This window comes from Myotis davidii, unplaced genomic scaffold (assembly GCF_000327345.1).
Source record: "Myotis davidii unplaced genomic scaffold, ASM32734v1 scaffold1427, whole genome shotgun sequence".
Taxonomy (NCBI): domain Eukaryota; kingdom Metazoa; phylum Chordata; class Mammalia; order Chiroptera; family Vespertilionidae; genus Myotis; species Myotis davidii.
In genome coordinates this window covers 575,039-595,265 of record NW_006298040.1, presented here as the reverse complement: position 1 = coordinate 595,265, position 20,227 = coordinate 575,039, and the positions used below count along the sequence as shown (strand labels likewise).

Here is a 20,227-nt window from a genome sequence, read left to right as displayed (position 1 = left end):
AATCCCCTGGGGAGCGGGCCTAAGCCAGCAGGTGGTCATCCCCTGAGGGGTCCCAGACTGCGAGAGAGCACAGGCCGGGCTGAGGGACTCCCCTCCCCCCCGAGTGCACAAATTTTTGTGCACCAGGCCTCTAGTCTATATAATAAAAGCCCAGCAACTGTGATGGTGGAAAAATCAGAATGACTGGTCTCTATGACACGTACTGACCACCAGGGGGCAGACAAACAATGCAGGGGCTGCCCCCTGGTTATCAGTGCGCTCCCACAGCTGGAGCTCTGCTCAGCCAGAAGCCAGGCTCATGGCTGGTGAGCACAGTGGCGGTGGTGGGAGCCTCTCCCCCCTCTATGGCAGCGCTGAGGAGTGGGAACAAGCAGTAAGGAGTGAGCAGGCAGGCCGTTAGGAGCAAGGGGTCCCGGATTGCGAGAGGGTGCAGGCTGGGCTGAAGGAATTTTATGCACTGGGCCTCTAGTTATACATAATCACAGAGTCTTACCCAATCCATTTCTCTTCCCAAAATATGTAATACTCAGTATGTGTCATCTTAAAATGATAATTGTCTAGATTTTGAGTTCATTCTTTTGTACTATCTAGATATCATCTTAAAATGATGACTATTCCATTTTAAAATAATGTTAGTAGAAAGAAAACTTAGTTTCTGTTATAAGTATATATAGTTCCTTTACTTTAGTCAACATTTTCTAATTTTTAGTTTTTTATAGGAAACACTGTCCCATTGTCCTCACAGATCCTGATTTCCATATGTCACTGATGGAGCTTTGCAAAATACTTAATTTTCACAAAATTACTTCTTCTTTGAGCCATAGTTTAGCGAAATCATAGTTATTGATTATTGAAAGATAAACTATAGGATTTTCATTCTCTTTGTGGAGTTTTGTTCTAACATAATTTAGATTTTAACTTGAGTTTCCCACAAGTCATTAAAATAATATTTCCTGATCACAAACACAATCTTTGCTAAATTAAATAGACTAATATTTAGTGTAATAGTCATATCTATGTTCTCCTTTACTTTTTTAAACCTGTAATTAGGTCATACTCACTCTCTAATATCCTGAAAATACTACAAAGAGAGCGAGAGAAAGAGAGAGAGAGAGGGAGGGAGGGAGGTAAAATTTAAATTTTTATCGTTGTTACTTGTAAATATGCTGACTTGTAAAGAACATAACATAGAATCTAAGTGTTGGACTGTATGAAGTGCCTTTGTTTAGCCAGTTGATTGCTTTCCTGTCAACATAGTAATCATACAGGGATAGTCAAAATAGGGGCTTACAGTTGTGAATACAGGAAACACAGGGTTTATTCTTGTATTAATAATTTATTAATTATTATAAACCTACTTCTGCCCACTCTTGTATTTGGTTATTGTTTTTCAGCAAAAACAAATAAACCAAAACCATTACGCATTTGCAGTTATAAAAGACAATGGTTAAAAAGTTATGTGTTGAGCCAAAGTGTAGATATAGTATATATTTACGCTTGAACCACGCCAAATGGCTTAACTCACTGATACAGTATAGCATGCCCGTTGTAGCTATCCCAGAGCCTTTTCCAAACTCTTACATCTCTCTGACCTTTCTATGCAAAAGCTCATCAATTTCTAGTCAGCCTCAACACATTACCCATTGTCTGACAATACTGAGTTATCACCCTTTACAATTTGTTAACCTGCACTGGAGAGAGCACGTAGCATCGAGACAGCCCTGACTGGCCAGCGGTGGGAGCACTGGACTGGTATGCAGGTGCATAGGATTCTAGTCCTGGCTCTGCTTCACCTGCCTGTGGGACCTGGATAGATTAGTTCACAAAATTCAAAAGGGGCACAGAGAGGAGTAACCCAAATCGGAACGGCAGCTGCAAGGCCCTTGGACTGCTACTTCATTCTTCCCCCAAAGGACATGGTTAATAAATCCCGGGCCTCCTAACTGCGTCCCCAGGTTCAACCTCAGAACCTCTCACAACGCTGTTCTCCGAGCAGCCACTACACACCAAGTGGGGTCGGAATCTCTTCCCATTGAGGGGCTAGATAATCTGGCCTTTCTCCCTCTGAAATTCGGTAACTGCTTCCCTTTAGTCCAAATACTTTAAAGAACATGAACATCTGAAGCCTTTATAAAGTGGTAGTCAGTAAATACTAAAAATTCTCAGGATTTCCTTCTTAACCAGAACTTCATTTTTCTTCACGAGACTTTCATTTTATCTCAACTGGGTTGAGTTAATAATGTTTCACTTTGTTAAATGTAGAGAAAGTCTACATTTTTACAATTATTCATAGGCATATGATTTATTTATTGCATGGAGCCAGTATGCTAAAAACTGCATTGCATTGTTTTAAGAGCACCTGTTTATGGACTTTTAATAATTCAAACATTATGTTATAAAATAGATGTTTGCAGTCAGGAGGCAATGTAACTACCATTTCTTGCAATAGCATACATTTTAAGAGAAGGGCCAAATTTTAAATTAAAAAATATACTTAAAAAAAATAAAAAATAGCATTTCCTTCAAAATTCAGTTTTCTTTTTTATGCAATGTCCTCAAAGAAAAAAAACAAATGGGGGCAGTAAAGAAGAATTTCGGGCTAATGGCATCCCTGCAGCACATGGCAGATGCTGCTGGAAGCTTATATTTATTACATATTGAAAAGACAAACCCAACAGAGTACAGAACTTTAATAAAAAGTCTGCTTAAAGGTATTACCAGCCATAAACAGCAGGAGTTATAGAACAAAGAAATCATTATAAATCCCTGCAGCAAATGTAAGACTTTTATCTGCATTGATGAAAACTATGTGTGTGGAGATATCTACAAATTCCCTTAGTGATGGCATTGTCTTCGACCAGGGCTGTCATCTGCCACTTACCATCCAATGACACTGAGCAACTCACTTCAGTGCTCTGCAGCCTCAGCTTACTTGTTTCATAAAGTGATGGTATGGAAAAAGCTCTAAAATCTACGAAATCTGTCTGCATGATAATTTTTATAGCAATAAGAATTGTTTGCTTTTTCTGATTTCATCCTAAATTTCCAATTGCTGCCCGGGAAGGAAAAAGCAATAAACCTAAACACTAGAATTATCTAAAAATAATGCATGTGTGATAGGCATGTGGATTCTATGTGTACATGTATATTCCTTTTAAAAAAAACTATGTGAATTTAGCATTTTCAATAATTTGCATCAGTTTTTATAAACAGGATTCATTTGACTATATTTTCTTAAATTCATTTCTTTGCGCATGCATATTATCATTCAAAAATACTTTATCAAGTGCATGCATATTATCAAGTATTTATTTTTCTTTCTTTTATCAAGTATTTCCTATGAGCCAGGTCGCAGGCTAGTTGTCTGGAATATGATAGCGAACAACAACACAAAAACCATTGGCCTATCCCTATGGAGCGCACTATTTTGGAAGACGGACAAATCATGTCTAAAACAAGTGGCTAAAGATTGTGATAAACATATGGTGGAAGTAGAGGTCGAATAATGTAGTTTAGAATAGGGGTAGTTGGGTAAGGTCACTCTGATTAGATAAAATTCAACTTGTTACAAAGTCTAAATACGTTGGTTTTGATCAAAAAAGTGTCATCATACTTATGACCAATTATTGTTACCTTACATTGGCTTAAACTTTGTAGTTGGTGAAATGGTCAGTGGTCTTACTATTTTATTCCAATATGAGTCTCAAAGTAATATGTTAGCCAGTAGGACAGATGGCATCATTTTATAGCAAAGAAAACTTATTTCTAAGAAAGTAAAACGGACTCTTCAAGGACAATAGAATTGTATTCTTGTGGAGAGAGAACATAAGCCCAAGGTCTTCTGATTCCAAATACAGCACTCTTCCGACTATAGCATGCTGGTTAGTTATTCCATTGTCTAGTACTTTCTTCATGACTATAGATTCCTATGGACCCCACCTTAGAACTTGAGGCAAATGAGAAATAGCAACCTTCACTGCATGCCTGAACTTGGACAAGCAAGGTGAACTGTTCCATCATACCCTAGCAAGAATATGGCTACTGCCCTTTATCCTACCAATGATCTGTGCTCCAAGAACTAAATGCCAACAAGTGTTTGCAGTCTGTGATAGTTTTCAGTAGAAATAATCGCCACAAAATACAGCTAAAAGTGCTCATGGTAAAAATTTCTCAAAACAGATGGGAGAACCAGCTATTCTTTAGATCAGTGGTTCTCAATCTTCCTAATGCCGCGACCCTTTAATACAGTTCCTCATGTTGTGGGGACCCCCAATTTCATTGTTACAAGTTGAACATAATTAAAGCATAGTCATTAATCACAAAAGCAATATGTAATTATATATGTGTTTTCCGAAGGTCTTAGGCGACCCCTGTGAAAGGGTTGTTGGACCCCCAAAGGGGTCGCGACCCACAGGTTGAGAACCGCTGGCGGAAGAGCAGGAGCCACAAGGCAAAGTTCTTCTCCAGATTCCTTTTCTGTGAAATGGAGATAACAAATGCATCCACTTCATAGGATCATTGTAAAGAGTAAACGGGTGAATACAAGTAAAGCAATGAGAACACTTGCAGTGGTTCTCAACCTTCCTAATGCCGCGACCCTTTAAAACTGTTCCTCATGTTGTGGTGACCCCCAACCATAAAATTATTTTCATTGCTACTTCATAACTGTAATTTTGCTACTGTTATGAATTTTAATGTAAATATCTGATATGCAGGATGTATTTTCATTGTTACAAGTTGAACATAATTAAAGCATAGTTATTAATCACAAAAGCAATATGTAATTATATATGTGTTTTCCGAAGGTCTTAGGCGACCCCTGTGAAAGGGTTGTTCAACCCCCAAAGGGGTCGCAACCCACAGGTTGAGAACTGCTGCTTTAGATGTATAAAATTTATAAACGAATATATCCAGGGACAGAAGCTATAATCAGTAAAATTTAATATGGACTTATAACCAAAAAAGAAAAAATCTTTCAGTATTTTACGTAGAAAAGAATTCTAAATTAAACAACTTCAGTAAAATAAAAATGCAAAAAAAAATGGGCGGATCTTAATCATGATATGCAAAAAATTGTCTAAGGATTAATGTAACTTGCTTAATGAGGGGTGTCTATGAGGAAAAAGTACTTTCAGTGAAGATTCATCGTTTTAGTGTAATTCTGCCAAAAATTAGTCAAAATGTCTATTGCATCTTAATGGCTAGCACAGAAAGGCAGCAGCACCCTTTTGGCAGTAATCGTTTATCTTTTTAAAAAAATATACATATTTTTATTGATTTCAGAGAGGTAGAGAGAGGGAGAGAGAGATAGAAACATCAGAGAAAGAGTCGTTTATCGGCTGCCTCCTGCACACTCCACACTGGGGACTGAGCCTGCAACCCGGGCAGGTGCCCTGACCAGGAATCAAACCATGACCTCCTGGTTCATAGGTCAGCGCTCAACCATAAGCCACACCAGCCGGGCAGTATTCATCTTTCTTAATGTTCTCCTCCATTGGGTAGGAAAGCTGGTAGGAATAGGTATGGTATAGGACATAGTGTGAGCCAGGTTCTCCCAACCCACACTGGCAAGATTAGTCTTCATCCTCCCTCCCTTTACCTCCACATTCACGTTGAACCTTTAGCTCTCATTACATTTTCCTCCCAACTAGTTGGTGGAGTTGCCAGTGGATATTTTTTGTATGTGCAAGTCACTTGCTTTTCTTCTTGCCTGTCTCCTATTCCCCGTGGGAATGAAAGCTTCCAAGTTCACAGAGGCCTGTCACAAAGTCACTGATGCCTTTTCAGAGCTTCCGTTGGCACCTCTCAACACTGCCCACGTCTCCAGCACTGCTAATAACACTGCCAGTTAAATCCCGCCAAACCTATTGGTGCTGTCTTGTGCCCCATCCCACTTAAACTCTGTCATTGCTTCATTGCTGCACTGTACCCCTCCTTTCTGCCACTGAGATGCCAGTCCCTGAGGACTAAGAAAAGAATTTCCATGGCCCAAGGGCAGCCTGTCTGTGCTACTTAACTTTCTGTTCCTGTAGAATGAGTTTTTTACAGGAAATTCCTCAGTCCCTCCTGCACTGGACCCCACACACGATGGCCTCGTAAGCCATCCAGTCGTTCCCGAGTCCTAGGGGGGCGATGGCTCAGCACCCATGCTGGGAGCCACTCCCCTAACTTGTGTTAGAGATGCCCCACAGTCTGAAGCACAGAGATGCCACAAGATGAAACTATAGGTTGTTAGACCCATGGGGTTTATCCTTGTTATTTGACCTCTCTACACTCCTTTTGACTGACCGACAACCTTTTCAAACAAACAACCAGATATGAAGGTAAATATTTTATTTTAGTTTTTTCATCATCCTGTATGTATTTATGGAACACCTTTTACACATACTGCAGCTGGGAGGGCAGGGCGTACAGATTTAGTGTAAGACTTTGTGGGGGTCTCAGTGAGTTTGTATTTTTAGCTTTTTCAATTGAATTTATTGGAGTTAAATTGGACATTGGTTAATCAAATTATGTAGGTGTACAATTCTTTCATACATCATGTGTATATTGTATTGTGTGTTCACCACCCCAAAGCCAAGTCTCCTTCCATTACCGTCCATCCCCCCTGTACAATCTTCTACCTCCCCTCACTCCCCTTTCCCTTTGGTAATCACCGTACTGTTGTCTGAGTCAACTAGTTTGTTTTGTTCTCTTTTCTTATTTTTTTTTGCTTAATCCCTTCACCTTTTTTCACCCAGCCCCACATCCCGCCTCCCCTCTGAGGGCTGACAGTCTGTTTTATATCTATGAGTCTGTGTCTATTTTGTTTGTCAGTCCATTTTGTACATTACATTCCACATATAAGTGAGGTCATATAATACTTGTCTTTCTCTGACTGGCTTATTTCACTTAGCATATGGTATTAGGTCCATACATGCTGTCTCAAAAGGTAAGATTTCTTTATTTTTTACGACTGAGTAGTATTCCATTGTGTAAATGTACTCTAGTTTTTTAATCTACTTCTTTAAAGATAGGCACTTGGGATGCTTCCAGATCTTGGCTGCTGTACATAATGCTGCAATGAGCATAGGGGTACATATATTCTTTCAGATTAGTATTTCAGGTTTCTTTGGGTATATTCCCAGAATTGGGATTGCTGAGTCAGGTGGTTCCATTTTTTATTTTTTGAGGCTGCACCAATATGCACTCCCACCACCAGTACACAAGGGTTCCCTTTTCCCCACATCTTTGCCAATGCATGTGGTTTCTTGATTTATTAATGATAGCCATTCTGACAGTTGTGAGGTGATATCTCATTGTGGTTCTAATTTGCATTTCTCTGATGAATAGTGACATTGAGTGTGTTTTCATATGTATATTGGCTATCTGTATGTCCACTTTAAAAAGGTGTCTATTCAGCTCCTTTGCCCATTTTTTAATAGGATTGTTTGTTATTTTGGTGTTGAGTTATATAAATTTTTACAAAGTATGTATATAAACCCCTTATTAGATGTATCACTGGCAAATATGTTCTCCCATTTAGTAGGTTGTCTTTTCATTTCGTTTGATAGTTTCCTTTGCTGTGCCAAAACGTTTTAGGTTGATGTAGTCCCATTTGTTTATTTTTTCTTTTGTCTCTCTGGCCCAAGGACATATATTATTGATGTATAAAAAATGCAACTGATTTCTGGATATTTATATTGTATCCTACTATTCTACTGAATTAATTTATCAGTTCTAGTAGTTTTTGGGTGGCATCTTTAGGGTTCTCTACATACAGTATCATGTCATCTGCAAATAATGACATTTTTACTTCTCCCTTTCCAAGGGAAGAATGACTCTGTCCTAGAGACACACAACTCAGTCTGTCCCAGAGTCTGCCAGGAGCCTTATCTCAGCAGGGCAGGGCCCCTGGGAATCATGAGGATGGGGTTAGTGTTTCACTCATGAGGAAGAGGTGCTGGTCAGACCTGGAGGGAGATGGGATTGTGGCCCCTTCCCAGAACCACACAACTCGGCCTTTCCCAGATTCTGCCCAGACCTCTCCAGGGTGGAGTCACCATGAGTTGGTAGGGTGGTCCAATGGGAGCCCAGGGAGTGGGACTAATGCAGTGGTTCTCAACCTCTGGCCCTTTAAATACAGTTCCTCATGTTGTGACCCAACCATAAAATTATTTTCATTGCTACTTCATAACTGTAATGTTGCTACTGTTATGAATCGTAATGTAAATATCTGACATGCAGAATGATCTTAGGCGACCCCTGTGAAAGGGTCGTTCAACTGCCAAAGGGGTCGCGATCCACAGGTTGAGAACCGCTGGTCTAGTGGATCTCACAGAGGGGAGGCACCAGTGTAGTTCATGGGTAAGTGAGAAGAATAACCCCACCCCACCCCAAAGCTATACCATTCAATTGCTGACACCCCGTGAGTCTGCCCAGACCTGTATACCCTGGCCCAGGCAGCTGACACATGGATGGGAGCAGAGCGAGCCCTTTTCATGTCTCTGCTCTTCCTACCAGTCTTGATGTGGCTTCTTCTGTAAATCTTTGGTAATAGACTTCTCAGCAGGGCAACATGAATTTCAGAGAATGGGGCTATTATATTCCCCCAGGATGATGCCATATGAAGGGGAGTGCCCCACCCAAGAAAGATGGCATCTGTGGTGTGGGAGAGGGACTCAGCACAGGGATCCTGGTGGCTGTCCCTTCAGATCTCTCTCCAGAGCCACAAAACCCAGTCTGTTCTCTTGAGACTCCAGTCCACTCTGCCTTCCCTTGGTAGAATCCTAGTGTGAGTGGCTGCAGATGAGATTTTGGTTCTTTAAAAGGGCACCTGTGTCTCTAGCAGATTCCCATCTCCCCTGGCAGAAAAATTCTCCACCATTTTCACAACTAGACATTTTGTGTACCTCCTCCTTGCTCAGGTGCTGTGGGCTGGGGAGCCCCGCTTGGTTTGGGGACCCCATGCTTCTTAGAGGGAACCTTTGCAGCTGAGATATCCCTCTGGGAGCTCAGCCACCACTCATGGGAGCAGAGCCAGCCCTTTTCATGTCTCGGCCCTTCCTACCAGTCTTGATGTGGCTTCTTCTGTAAATCCTTGGTCACAAGCCTTCTCTTCAGCTAGTCTTCAGTTGGTTATTCAGGTTGATTGCTCTATATTTTAGTTGTGACTCCAGTTTGGCTGAGAGAAGGTAAGCGTAGCCTCACCCACATCACAGCCATCTTGGATCTTCCTAAATATTTTGCTCTTCATATGGAAATAGCAAATGTGCTTTTGTTGTAGATTACTAAACATTGAATTGTACTACTTTCTCTATTTAGCAAGTTATTTTATTTCTCTATCTTAAGATTAAAAAAAGATAATATCATTCCAACTACTGAAAAACTGTTATACTATATTCAACTAAGCTATTGTTTCAGAAATAAATGACCTTCTTTCTTTATCACTAATCTAACGTTTCTTTCTCCATTGCAACAAAAAGTTCTCCAGTTTGAAAGTAAAAGCACCTTTTATAAAAACAGTGGAGCGCACCCGGTAATACTTCACCTTATTATAACACCACATTACAGAATAAGATCAACCAGTTTAAACTCCCATGTCAACATTTTCCTGTTAAGTAGAAACACAAATGATATTTTTTAATACAAAGCTGAGAAACATTTCTATACTTTTTATTACTTTGTACTTGATGATCACCTCATATGGCAACAACGCAGAGAATAAAACCCAGATGATATAATTACAGAACACTTTTCTTTTTACAATCCCTGACAAAGAATATATATATATAAGCCAAGAGATGTTTCATTTTTGTTCTCTCTATACGTTGGTGTAGCTAGACCACAGAAATTTAGAATGGATAACTGTATCCTAACAAATCCTCCCAAGGGTCGATCCATCCCAAGGGTGTATCAATCAGCCCAGTTCCACATGGACTATAGCGCTCAGAAATCTGGGGACACCAAAATGCGAGTGGTCCATCATTTGGACTGTTTCCAACTCTGGGTGTAATTGAAACAGTGGATGGGACAAGAAGCCAGAACAAAAAAGCTTTTGAAAAATAATTGTGATGAAACATTTAGGGATAAATATGAAAGGTTTGTATAGACTTGAGTACATCATGAGACATAACTATGGATCAGGGTGCCCTACTACTTGTAAAACAGTGAGGACTGAGGAAACCAATCAGGACTCAGTGATGGTCTGCCCCTTGCAGTGTTTTGCTAATGTGTCATTTCAGGGCAGAGCTTAGTTCTGTTCCCCAAACATGTACTTATTGAGATTAATTTTTCTCCACTTACCTTTCCAACATGTCCTACCAGTTCCAACAAGATTAGCATTTAGTGAGGAAAAACGATGATGGAATCACTTACAGAATTTCTGTGTTTTTCAAATAACATTATATTGATTCATGAGTGTTCTGAATTACTACTTATGTTTCTCCTTTCAAAGATTCCACTTCAAGCCATTATTCTGCTTAATTTTTTTTTTTAACATTCAACTATTACTGTACTCATGTTACTATGTTTAAGTTACATGGAAAGGACAACCAAGCAGTTCTGCCCCATTTCAGGAAAAGTTATCAATCAACACCAAGTACATGGTGACAAATAACAAGGAATGGTGACATCTTTGGGTCCAGGACAAGGAAGAATGGGCTCTGGTGCTATGATTCATCTCCAAGAAGAGTATAGCACAATGGCCAGCCCAAGCCATACTGACACTGAACCTTTAACACTGGTCACAAATTCGGATCTCTTCTCTGAAGCTAGCAAATCAAGTGAAGTAATTGGGTTAAAAAACATTTTAGAAGGAAGCCCAGCTAAGTTTAAAAACCATGCTCTTGATACATTTTCCTTTCAAAATTTACATAAAACGTATTTTCCCACTCCAAGAGCCCAGATCTTTTCCCCTTACGCAGCCCACCATGTAGCTGCAGATAGACTATTCTGCCTCAAGATGGAAAAGTAGGGGGGAAATTAATAGCATCTGCATAATATTCTCTCTACACACTGTTGTTGGGTGGGAAATAGAAAATTTTAAAAAGAAAGGAAGAAATGTTCCATCTTAGATTCTCATAACCTCTTATTCCGTAGTTCCTGAATCCGACTCTGACGCTCAGGTGACAGTGTATACATGAAATTTTTGTTTTCAGTGACGGAGACCAGGACAGAGAGAAGTTATCTCTTTTTCTTCAAGAGTTATCAGATGGTACATGCTCCTCAGGACCCTCACTGTCTCAAACTAGAGCACGCTGTAGGATCACAAGGCCTTCCTTGTAACCTGGCTTTCTTCAGTGGCAAACTCACAGATCCAGCCTGCAGCTTTTACAGCTCACATCTCCAACCATGTGTGGCCGGGGAGCATGGCCTGGTCTTGAACTTTTCTGTACTGTAGGCTAATTACCTAACTAACTGGTTAATAAGAAATGCTCCGCCAGTGGCCTCTGGGGACCGAGTGGAGATGAGTTCTGAGTAGTTGGTCAGAATCATATCACAGTTTGGACAAAAAAAAAAAACACCCACAAAAATAAACAGATGGGTACCACCAATATGACCAAGGAAAATTCTACCTATTTTTATAGTTAAAATTTTAAAGACCCCAAGGTTACTTCTGGTTTTTGGTTTGTCAAGGAGACCATGAGTGGCTGTGAAACCGGCAGCTGCCTCTGCTTAATCTTTAGTACAGAGATCTTTGCTTGCATTCCTATGGAAGGACTGTATTATAGTTTCCGAGGCCTTGCCAAGTAGACCTAAGACACAAAGAATCTCTACTGTGGTTCTGCTCTGTTAGGAACTTCCACATTCCTGGTTTCCTTCTCTTGACAAAGTAGAACTTGTTGGGATATGAAACTATCAGCATTGGGTGCACATGTCAATATTTTCCAGAGGACTATGCTCTGCAAGGTATCTACCTTGTTCCATAAAGGGGGTCGCCCCGGCTGTCACATACTAATAGGAGGGAATTCTCTGCTACCCCAACAATAAATAGAAATTGTCAAAAACAATGTTTTGTTTTTTTGTTTGTTTGCTTTTTGTTTTTTAGTTCAATTTTTGATGGAGAACAGTGTGCAAGGTTATATATAGCCTTGAAAAAGATAACCTTCAGATTTAGGTAGCTGAATTCACCCTTTGGAATTCCTCTGAAGTGTCATGAACCTCTAGTTATTTTCATTGAGAACATTTGAAAAAATATAATTTAATGTATTGCTCTTATTTCTTTTTAGGTCAGTCTTGACTCTCGAGTTAGAGAGGTGATCAATAGAAATCTGTTGGATCCCAATCCTCACATGTATGAAGATGCCCAACTTCAGATATATACCTTAATGCACAGAGACTCTTTTCCAAGGTTTTTGAACTCTCAAATATATAAGTCATTTGTTGAAAGTACTGCCAGTTCTACTTCTGAATCTTAACTTTCACTTAAAGAAATCATTTTGGAGGGCTGGGATGGGAAATAAAAGTTGTCATATAACATCAGACACGGAGTTCCTGGAGAACTACAGTTTAGCATTCCTCAGGCTACTGTGAAAATAAAACCATATGGTCCTTTGTCTCCATTTTTATCAAGGTTATCCATGGTTAACTTTGGAGAAAATACCGCATAAAACAATGAATTGCCAAATTAAGTTTGTTTTACTCAACACTCATTCTACTTGCAAGCAAACTGTATGTGTAGTCCTATGAACAGTCTCCTAGTGTATTTCCAGAGACTGCATGTGCAAAGTCAAACTGCTTCTTTTGCCATGTAGTTGTTGTAATATTTAATCCAATGACATAACTTATATCTGTATTTAAGGACTTTTGTGCAATATGGTCTTACAGAAATAATTGCCAAAAAGTGGGCTGTAGTTTGCGTTTTTAAATATAATCTAAGACAGACAAAGCCAATTTTTAAATTGTAAACAATAGTATTCACCATGCTATATACTGTGTTCAGTACACTCATTTTGAAGCCAATATATCTGTACCTGAAAAAAGAGCTATTTATCTCTGTTTGTTGGGAAATCCCAATGGGGGATTCCTCTGGTTGTTCACTGCCAAAACTGTGGCATTTTTATTACAGAAGCATTTGTTGTGTAAAAAATAATAAGATGAAAAGAGAAAAAAAGCACAAAATAATTTGAAGATCTTCTATCTCAATGACAAATCAAAGAATGATATTGTTTTTAATTGTAACAGAAGAAAATGAATCTATGTATATATCACATGTCCAATACTGTAATTAATTTATTAAAGGCTGGCTCTCCAGTTCTCAAACAGTTGTGTAATGTATGTACTTTAGCAAGAAAAAATGATAAGCTTGATAACTTAGTTTTGAAATATAAGGAAAGGATCTAATAAAGGAATGCCTACATGTAGCATCATAAAAAATGTTGATGAAAAACATCTGTCCCTGTGGCATATTTTCCTTGAAAGTGAAATCCAGTGAAAAGCTAAGTTTTTAACCAACACAAGTTTTATAAGGGTTATAAAGAAGATAATTCTCTATTTCAGACCTTAACTGTTTTCACATAGTATCTTAACAATTACTTATTTTAAAAATGTTGAAACCAAACTATTAATTCTCATCCATAACTGAAAGGCAGTACAGTGCTCAAATCTCCTAGCTGCCATATTATTTTTTAAAGTCTCACTAAATCTTTAAGACAAAATACTTGCCTGACATTGGCATGCACTTTTTGACATTCAAGAAAACAGTATCCTATTATGCACCAACACAAAAAAGTCAGAGTCATATTTATATCAAGACGTTACATTTGAATATTAATATACCCTGGAGGCTATTTTTTTAATCTTACACTTATTAAATATAATATTGAGTAACCTAAAATGAAAGTTTTAAAAATATTTATATCCAATGAAAATACTGGCCTTATATTAAGGATGATATTAAAATGATAGGTTTTTCATTGTCATTTTTAACTACCTCTCATTTTTTAATTTATTAAACATTAAAAAAATAAGTTTGGGTTTTCTTTTTAAATTTTATTTTACTTGAAAGGTTGGCATTGTAAGTTTCTTTTTCCATAAACTTAAAACATGTTAAGAATTGTTTTTTTAAGTGAATTTAATTTTCTAATTTATATAGGATTCAGGAGATACGTTTAAAAGGGCTATTATCTATTCCCTATGCAAATATTTTAACTGTTGCAGTGTTTAACAAAATGGGATTTTAAAAAATGTTTGAAGAGTAGAAAACAAAAATGTTCTGTTTACACTGGCGTTGCTGACTATCCTATCATATTCAGCACTTTTAAACACATTATTTATGAAAATGTACTTAAAATACAAGATAGAAAATATTTATAATGATAATTTCTTTTAACAAATGCCTGTTTTTGTCTGAAAGTGTTAGTGTGTTTAGACATACTTTATCCATGTCAATTAGATATTTACTATTTGAATAATAGTTTTCAGTAATATGTTGAAAAATGATAAAGATGTTTACAAAAAGTCATATTTTTTTCCTAAAGAGTGAAGAAAAACCTAAAAGAATCATCACTTCTATTGTGAAGTTCTATTGTTCCTGAATTATTTAACTTTTTGGTTAGAATTGAGTTTATTATGCTACTATGATGTATACACATATATGTTGTAATATCATACTTGTTGCTGTGTTTGAAGCACAATAAATTGGTGCACATGACTAGAAAATATGTACTATATTATGATATACTGCATGCATCAATCTTTTAAATGTACACTTTATATTCTTGTTGTTACTATATATGATGGTGACCTGCTAGTCGTAAGTTATCTTTATAAGATACTTTGGGTTCTTAGATGAATTGTCTGTTTGACAATACTTTTAATATTTTACCAAATGTAAAAGATAAGGGCCCTTATAAAGAGTCCTGATCTGTAACTTGGGCATTTGTAGAATACAGGTTTTGAAGTTAGTATATCCTTTTGAAACCTGATTAGGAAGTTGTTTTGAGAATGATTCTAGAGTAGATTTTACACATCAGATGTCCCTAACCATGCTATGTAGCATTTCTGTGCTAAATTCCTACTTTGGAGGGAGGGGAGAGTTACTCATTTAATTTCAAAATGTTTAAAGTTTCTATCTAAGAGTATGTCTGTATATTTGAAACTCTACACATTTGCTTTAATTACAGAGCTATAATAAACAAACAAACAAATGCCCTCAAATGGTGTCTATGCTACCATTCCAAGAGCACAATATTTGTTTTGGTAGAATTAGACTTTCCCAGTGAGTGAATTCCTCCCTGAGGAAAAATTAGCACTTTAGAAGGTACACATGTGTTTCAGATTGCCAAGATCTCTTTGTATACTGTTAGAATCTGCTAATGCGCACAGAAAGAGGTTAATGCTTTTTCTATAGTGCCTATGACGGAAAGAAAAGTAGAGGATATAGATTATATATAAATATATAGAAATAAACTGGAGAGCCAGAGGTGGATCTTGCATATAGATCACACTAGTAATGGATGGGTGACACTTCTTCCTTACTATAGATAATTGTTATGTTACCCAAAGGTAATATAGATACCCCAACAGTGTTACAAGGCAGCTGTAAGCGCAGTAGGTGCACTGGCATATGAACAACTATAGCAAAACACAATTTTGATGTCAATGTTATTCAGTGCAAAAATCAAGACCATAATGTGGTCTCTTTTTTTAATCTTAAAATCTGTACATAGGTTGACCAGTTCTGATATTTGGTCATGGTGCATGGGGTGTTTAATAGTAAGTATCCTTTAATGTTGCCTAGATTCTTATTTACAGAATGAAATGTATATCCTATTTTTACCTATAATTCAGTTTTGCAAAAGGACTATAGAAATAGGTAGATAATGTTTATTTATTAGGGGCAAAAATACATTTTCACCATTTTAATCTGATTTAAAATAATATCTGATTCTTAATTTTTAATTTATTTATTTTCCCCATACACTTTTAACTTATGCTGAAAAAAAAATAAGTCATTGTAATTGTGACAAATTACATTTGCAAAAAATACAGTATATCAGATTGATCGAGGAAAAAATGTACAATCAGAAAATAAAATAAGAACCTTGTGAATGCCACCTAAATTTCCTAGATCTAAAATGCCTTTAACTAGTACCCTATGAAACATGAATTTTGAAAACTTTGCACTGCATACATTGGCAAATTATTTTGAAAGGTGGTCAAGCTATTTCCAGAAAATCTTCCGGCCTGTGTATTTATGCTGATAGTTATACTGGTTAATTTTCAAAGTGTACTTTTGCAAAGGCTTCTATTTATGTGCTCTTTTCAGTTCTTTATAAATTTCTGACCAATATACAATGTGAGTTCTCCTGAGAAAATAATATTAAATCTGTAAAAATTTTAGCTATTCCTCACTTGCTACAACTGAAAATATTTACCAATAAAACTGATACCAAAAATTTGTTTCAGATGTTCCCTGAAACATTCTTGTTTTATTATCCTTGCAACACACAACAGGTTGTCGGGTTTTATTTACAAATATGAAGCTTTAATTACAAATTTTATTTCAAGCTACATTTCTGTCCTGTGACTGGGCAAACCATGTATCCTGAGCATGTTTCCTCATTTCAAATGCAGAATGTTCTCTATAAGATGATCATAAGAAAGAAATGAAATAAACATGGATAAAGTGTTATTTCAACAAAGTTCTCCAGCTCAATAAAAATTCCCATTTTTCAAGAATGTATACACTAAGTGCTATTTTAATGCACTTCTCCCATATTTTTTTCAAACTATACTTTAAAAGTATTATTTAGTTACTCATCCAAAAAATACAACCAAGATTATTTTCAGATGGAGGAATATATGAATGTCATGCTTTGTTCAATAATGTGATTCAAAATCACTGTTTTCAGTTCACTAACATCATTCTGAATCTACAATTAAGAAAAAAAAATCACACCCATGGAGATATATATGGTTAAATGTGTGTGTATAACATAGGTTTAAATCATAGTTTAAAAAAGAAATCATTAAAAAAAAGAAAAATCATTTACAAGAATGGGGAGAATACAAATACCAAATAATTTGCCAAATATATATGTGGGTGGGGGGGATAGAAGTAAAATTGTTATGAGATTGGCCATTAGAAAACATTGATATCAACATGGAATAGAAAGCATTTTTTTTAATATTAGAGTAGTATGATTTTAAAATTAACTTTACTAGGAAAATAAAAGAATAAATGTATTTGTATCCTCATAAAATTTAGCATTAACATTTTTTGAGTAATTTCAAGTTTACAGAAAAATTGCAAAGATAGTACAGAGAGGTTCCATGTACAGCACACCCATGAGATATCTGTCACATAAAGAACCAACATCCGTGCATTAAGTCTACACTTCAGATACCCTTAGTTTTTACCTTCTTCTGTTCCAGGATCCCATTCAAGATACCACATTACATTTAGTCATCGTGTGTCCTTAGGCTCCTCTTAGCTGTGACAGTTTCTCAAACTTTTCTTGCTTTTGATGATTTTGACAGGTTTGAGGAGCACTGGTCTAGCATTTTGCAGAATGTTCCTCAGTTGGAATTTGTCTGATGTCTCCCCCATGATTAGACAGGTGTTACCATCTGGGGAAGGAAGACCCCAGAAGTAAAGTGTCATTTCTACCACCTGGTGTCAAAGGTGCATACCACCATCATGACTTATCACTGGTGATGTTGCCTTTGGTCATCTGGCTGAGGTAGGGTTTGTCAGGTTTCTCTACTGTAAAGTAATAGATTTTTAAGAGGTATTATTGCATGTAAGTTTATTGGACATTTATATTGTGCTAAAAAAAGTTATGAGTAGATTCCTCAGCAGTGCTGCTAGGTTCCATTAAATGACTGCTAACAAGTACTATGAAGAAAATACAATGAACTGAAACGTGAAATGGAAAAATTCCTAAACAGTGTTAGCTTGAATACTTATTTAATGGAGGGGAAAGTGAATTTTTTCCTTAAAAATAGTATAATTACCTTAATCCTCTACATCTCTTTGGTAGTAAAGAGTCTTACTCTTGTCATTGTAGGTACTTTAAACTGATAATTATTTTGCTGAGTTTTTCTATACTGCCCTCCAATGACCAATAAACACTGAATATTAAAATAATGTAGAAGACTTGATTTTTTCCCTTGCTTTAACCTATTTGTCATAAACACAATTTCTTGTATATGATTTTAGTATATTTGCTAAATATAAAAAATAATTTAAATGTGATTGGTTCTGTAAAATTTATCATATTGAACATATGTCATTTTTTTTACTACCATGTTCATTGTACTTAGTAATCTATATCCTTATTTTGGAGCCCACCAATATTAGTTGGCCATAAAGAAATTGTGAATGCATGAATACAATCTAGGAGATACCGTGCTTGGTTATTTTGTAAAGCCAGAATAACTGTAGGTACCTAAAAACTGAATAGATAATCCAGATTATATTTCCTCCCATTTAAGTTTTGGGTTTTGTTTCCTCTTTCTTGAGTCTATTTTATGATTTTACCTATGTACAATAGACACTGAAAATGCTAGCATTTTCAAATGTAATAGAATTTGAGCATGACAATAATGTAAGAAAACTTAGAAGTCTCAAACTATGTATATTTGAGTTTTCAAAGTAAATCAAATTACAGCTGTTTTCATTTGACCATATTGTGTGAACCTATGGATATTACTGTAAAATGCACATGCATTACACTGACTTTAAAAATGTTTTGAATCAATAAAGAATCCACCAATATATCCTTAACAAGTTACTGTTTCCTCATTGGTGTAACATAGGAGTAAAACATACACTCATTTATGTTACTTAAATTGCTTACACATCTGTGGGAAAATAATTTCCAACTAGATTCTTTACATTGTTCCATAAGGTTATTTTTGCACCTTTTACAAATAAAAGTATATTCTCGAAATGACTTGTTTTGAGAATTTAGCTGAGAGATTTATCATGTTGAGTTCAAATGACTCCCACCATTTCTGTGGTTAAAAAAAGAACTCAAAGTTTTGACTTGGGAAATAACTGTTCCTAATAGAGATATAAACAATTTGATCAGTCCTGTTGTGCATCGGACCAGAATTAATATGGATTTCAACCACTAATTTAAAGGAAAACGATTTTATAGTGTGGCTGGAATGCACATTCAAACTGAGATGTGATTAGTTGGAGCTTTGAAGTAGCAAAACCTCTTTTTGCCTTGTACTTGGAGGTGCATCTCATTCTTCCAGTCACATTGCATTTGTATGTGGAGCTAAGGAATGCACAGAGGCCATGCGAGCTCCTTTAGTATGAGATCGTGGAGCCCCGGAGGGTATTTCCCCCTTATAGCCACTCCTCCGGTGGGCTGTGCAAATGGTCTTTTGAATAATGAAAAGCATTACATCAATTCACCTTCCGCATTCCCACCCGCTATTAGAGTTTTGTTGTGTTTTTTAGGGTGTTTTTTGGGGGGGGGGGCAGGGGAGGTTGGGAACAGGCCACGGGGTCAGGCTCCGGAGGCTGTTCCCTGTGGTTGACTGGAACCAGGCATCACAACCTCTTTACAAAGCAGCTGAGGAGTAAGTGTGAACGGGCCGCAGGAGACGGGCGAGGAAGGAAGGCCTCCGGGAGCAAGCTCCAAGGCCGATAAGGGACCGGGAAGAAGATTTTGCGAAATCGCTCCTTGGTTGCCTTCCAGCACTCCAGCCATGTCCTAATTAGTATGAGCCTCATCCACCGACGGACAAAAAAAACCCCAAAAAAGGTCAGCTCTCGCCCTCTTTCCAAACAATTCCATCTTTGAAACGAAAGGCCAGGCTGGCCCGGGCGCTTCCTTCGCGGTGACCTCAGCCTCGGTGCGAACAGGAGACTGCGCCCCATGCGCTGCCAGAAAACCCTCGCGCGGGGCATGGGAAGCAAACCCTCGACGTCAGAAGACCGAGTGGCGACCTGCGACTTCCCCCTCGCTGACCTGCTCAACCGCCCCGCCAGCCAAGTTCAAGGAGGCGTTTACAACCCAGCGTCAGAGGAGGGGCTCAAGGTCTCCGGGACCCACCCCCACCAACTTCCGTTCCGCGCCCTCAACTTCCGGCCTCTGAGAATATTGCGGCATTTAAAGATTTGGCCGGAAGCTCCGGGAGGCCCTTTAAACCCGGCGGGTGTCCTGGGCCGGGCTCGGTCAGCTCGCGCCCCTATTGCCAAACCCCGCGCGCTGTCGCGAGACTCGGGAGGGAGGGAACTTCCGGTCTTGGTCCGCCGGGGCAGTGTCGGCTCAGCGATGCGGTC

At 37.8% G+C, this 20,227-nt stretch overlaps 1 protein-coding gene and 1 pseudogene across 4 annotated transcripts in view; one reads left to right on the top strand and one right to left on the bottom strand.

Moving 5' to 3' along the window:
- RGS17 (regulator of G-protein signaling 17) overlaps positions 1–18,712 on the top strand; it is a 214,066-nt gene extending 195,354 nt beyond the window's left edge. For all 4 annotated transcript variants that reach the window (XM_015570482.1, XM_006773750.2, XM_015570481.1 and 1 more), the window contains one exon: positions 12,210–18,712. In XM_015570482.1, coding sequence (XP_015425968.1) covers positions 12,210–12,398 — 189 coding nt within the window. In that variant the 3' untranslated portion in view covers positions 12,399–18,712. The remainder of the gene's footprint in view (positions 1–12,209) is intronic.
- Positions 10,480–11,845, bottom strand: LOC102761829 (annotated as a pseudogene).
- Positions 18,713–20,227: the final 1,515 nt, after the last annotated feature.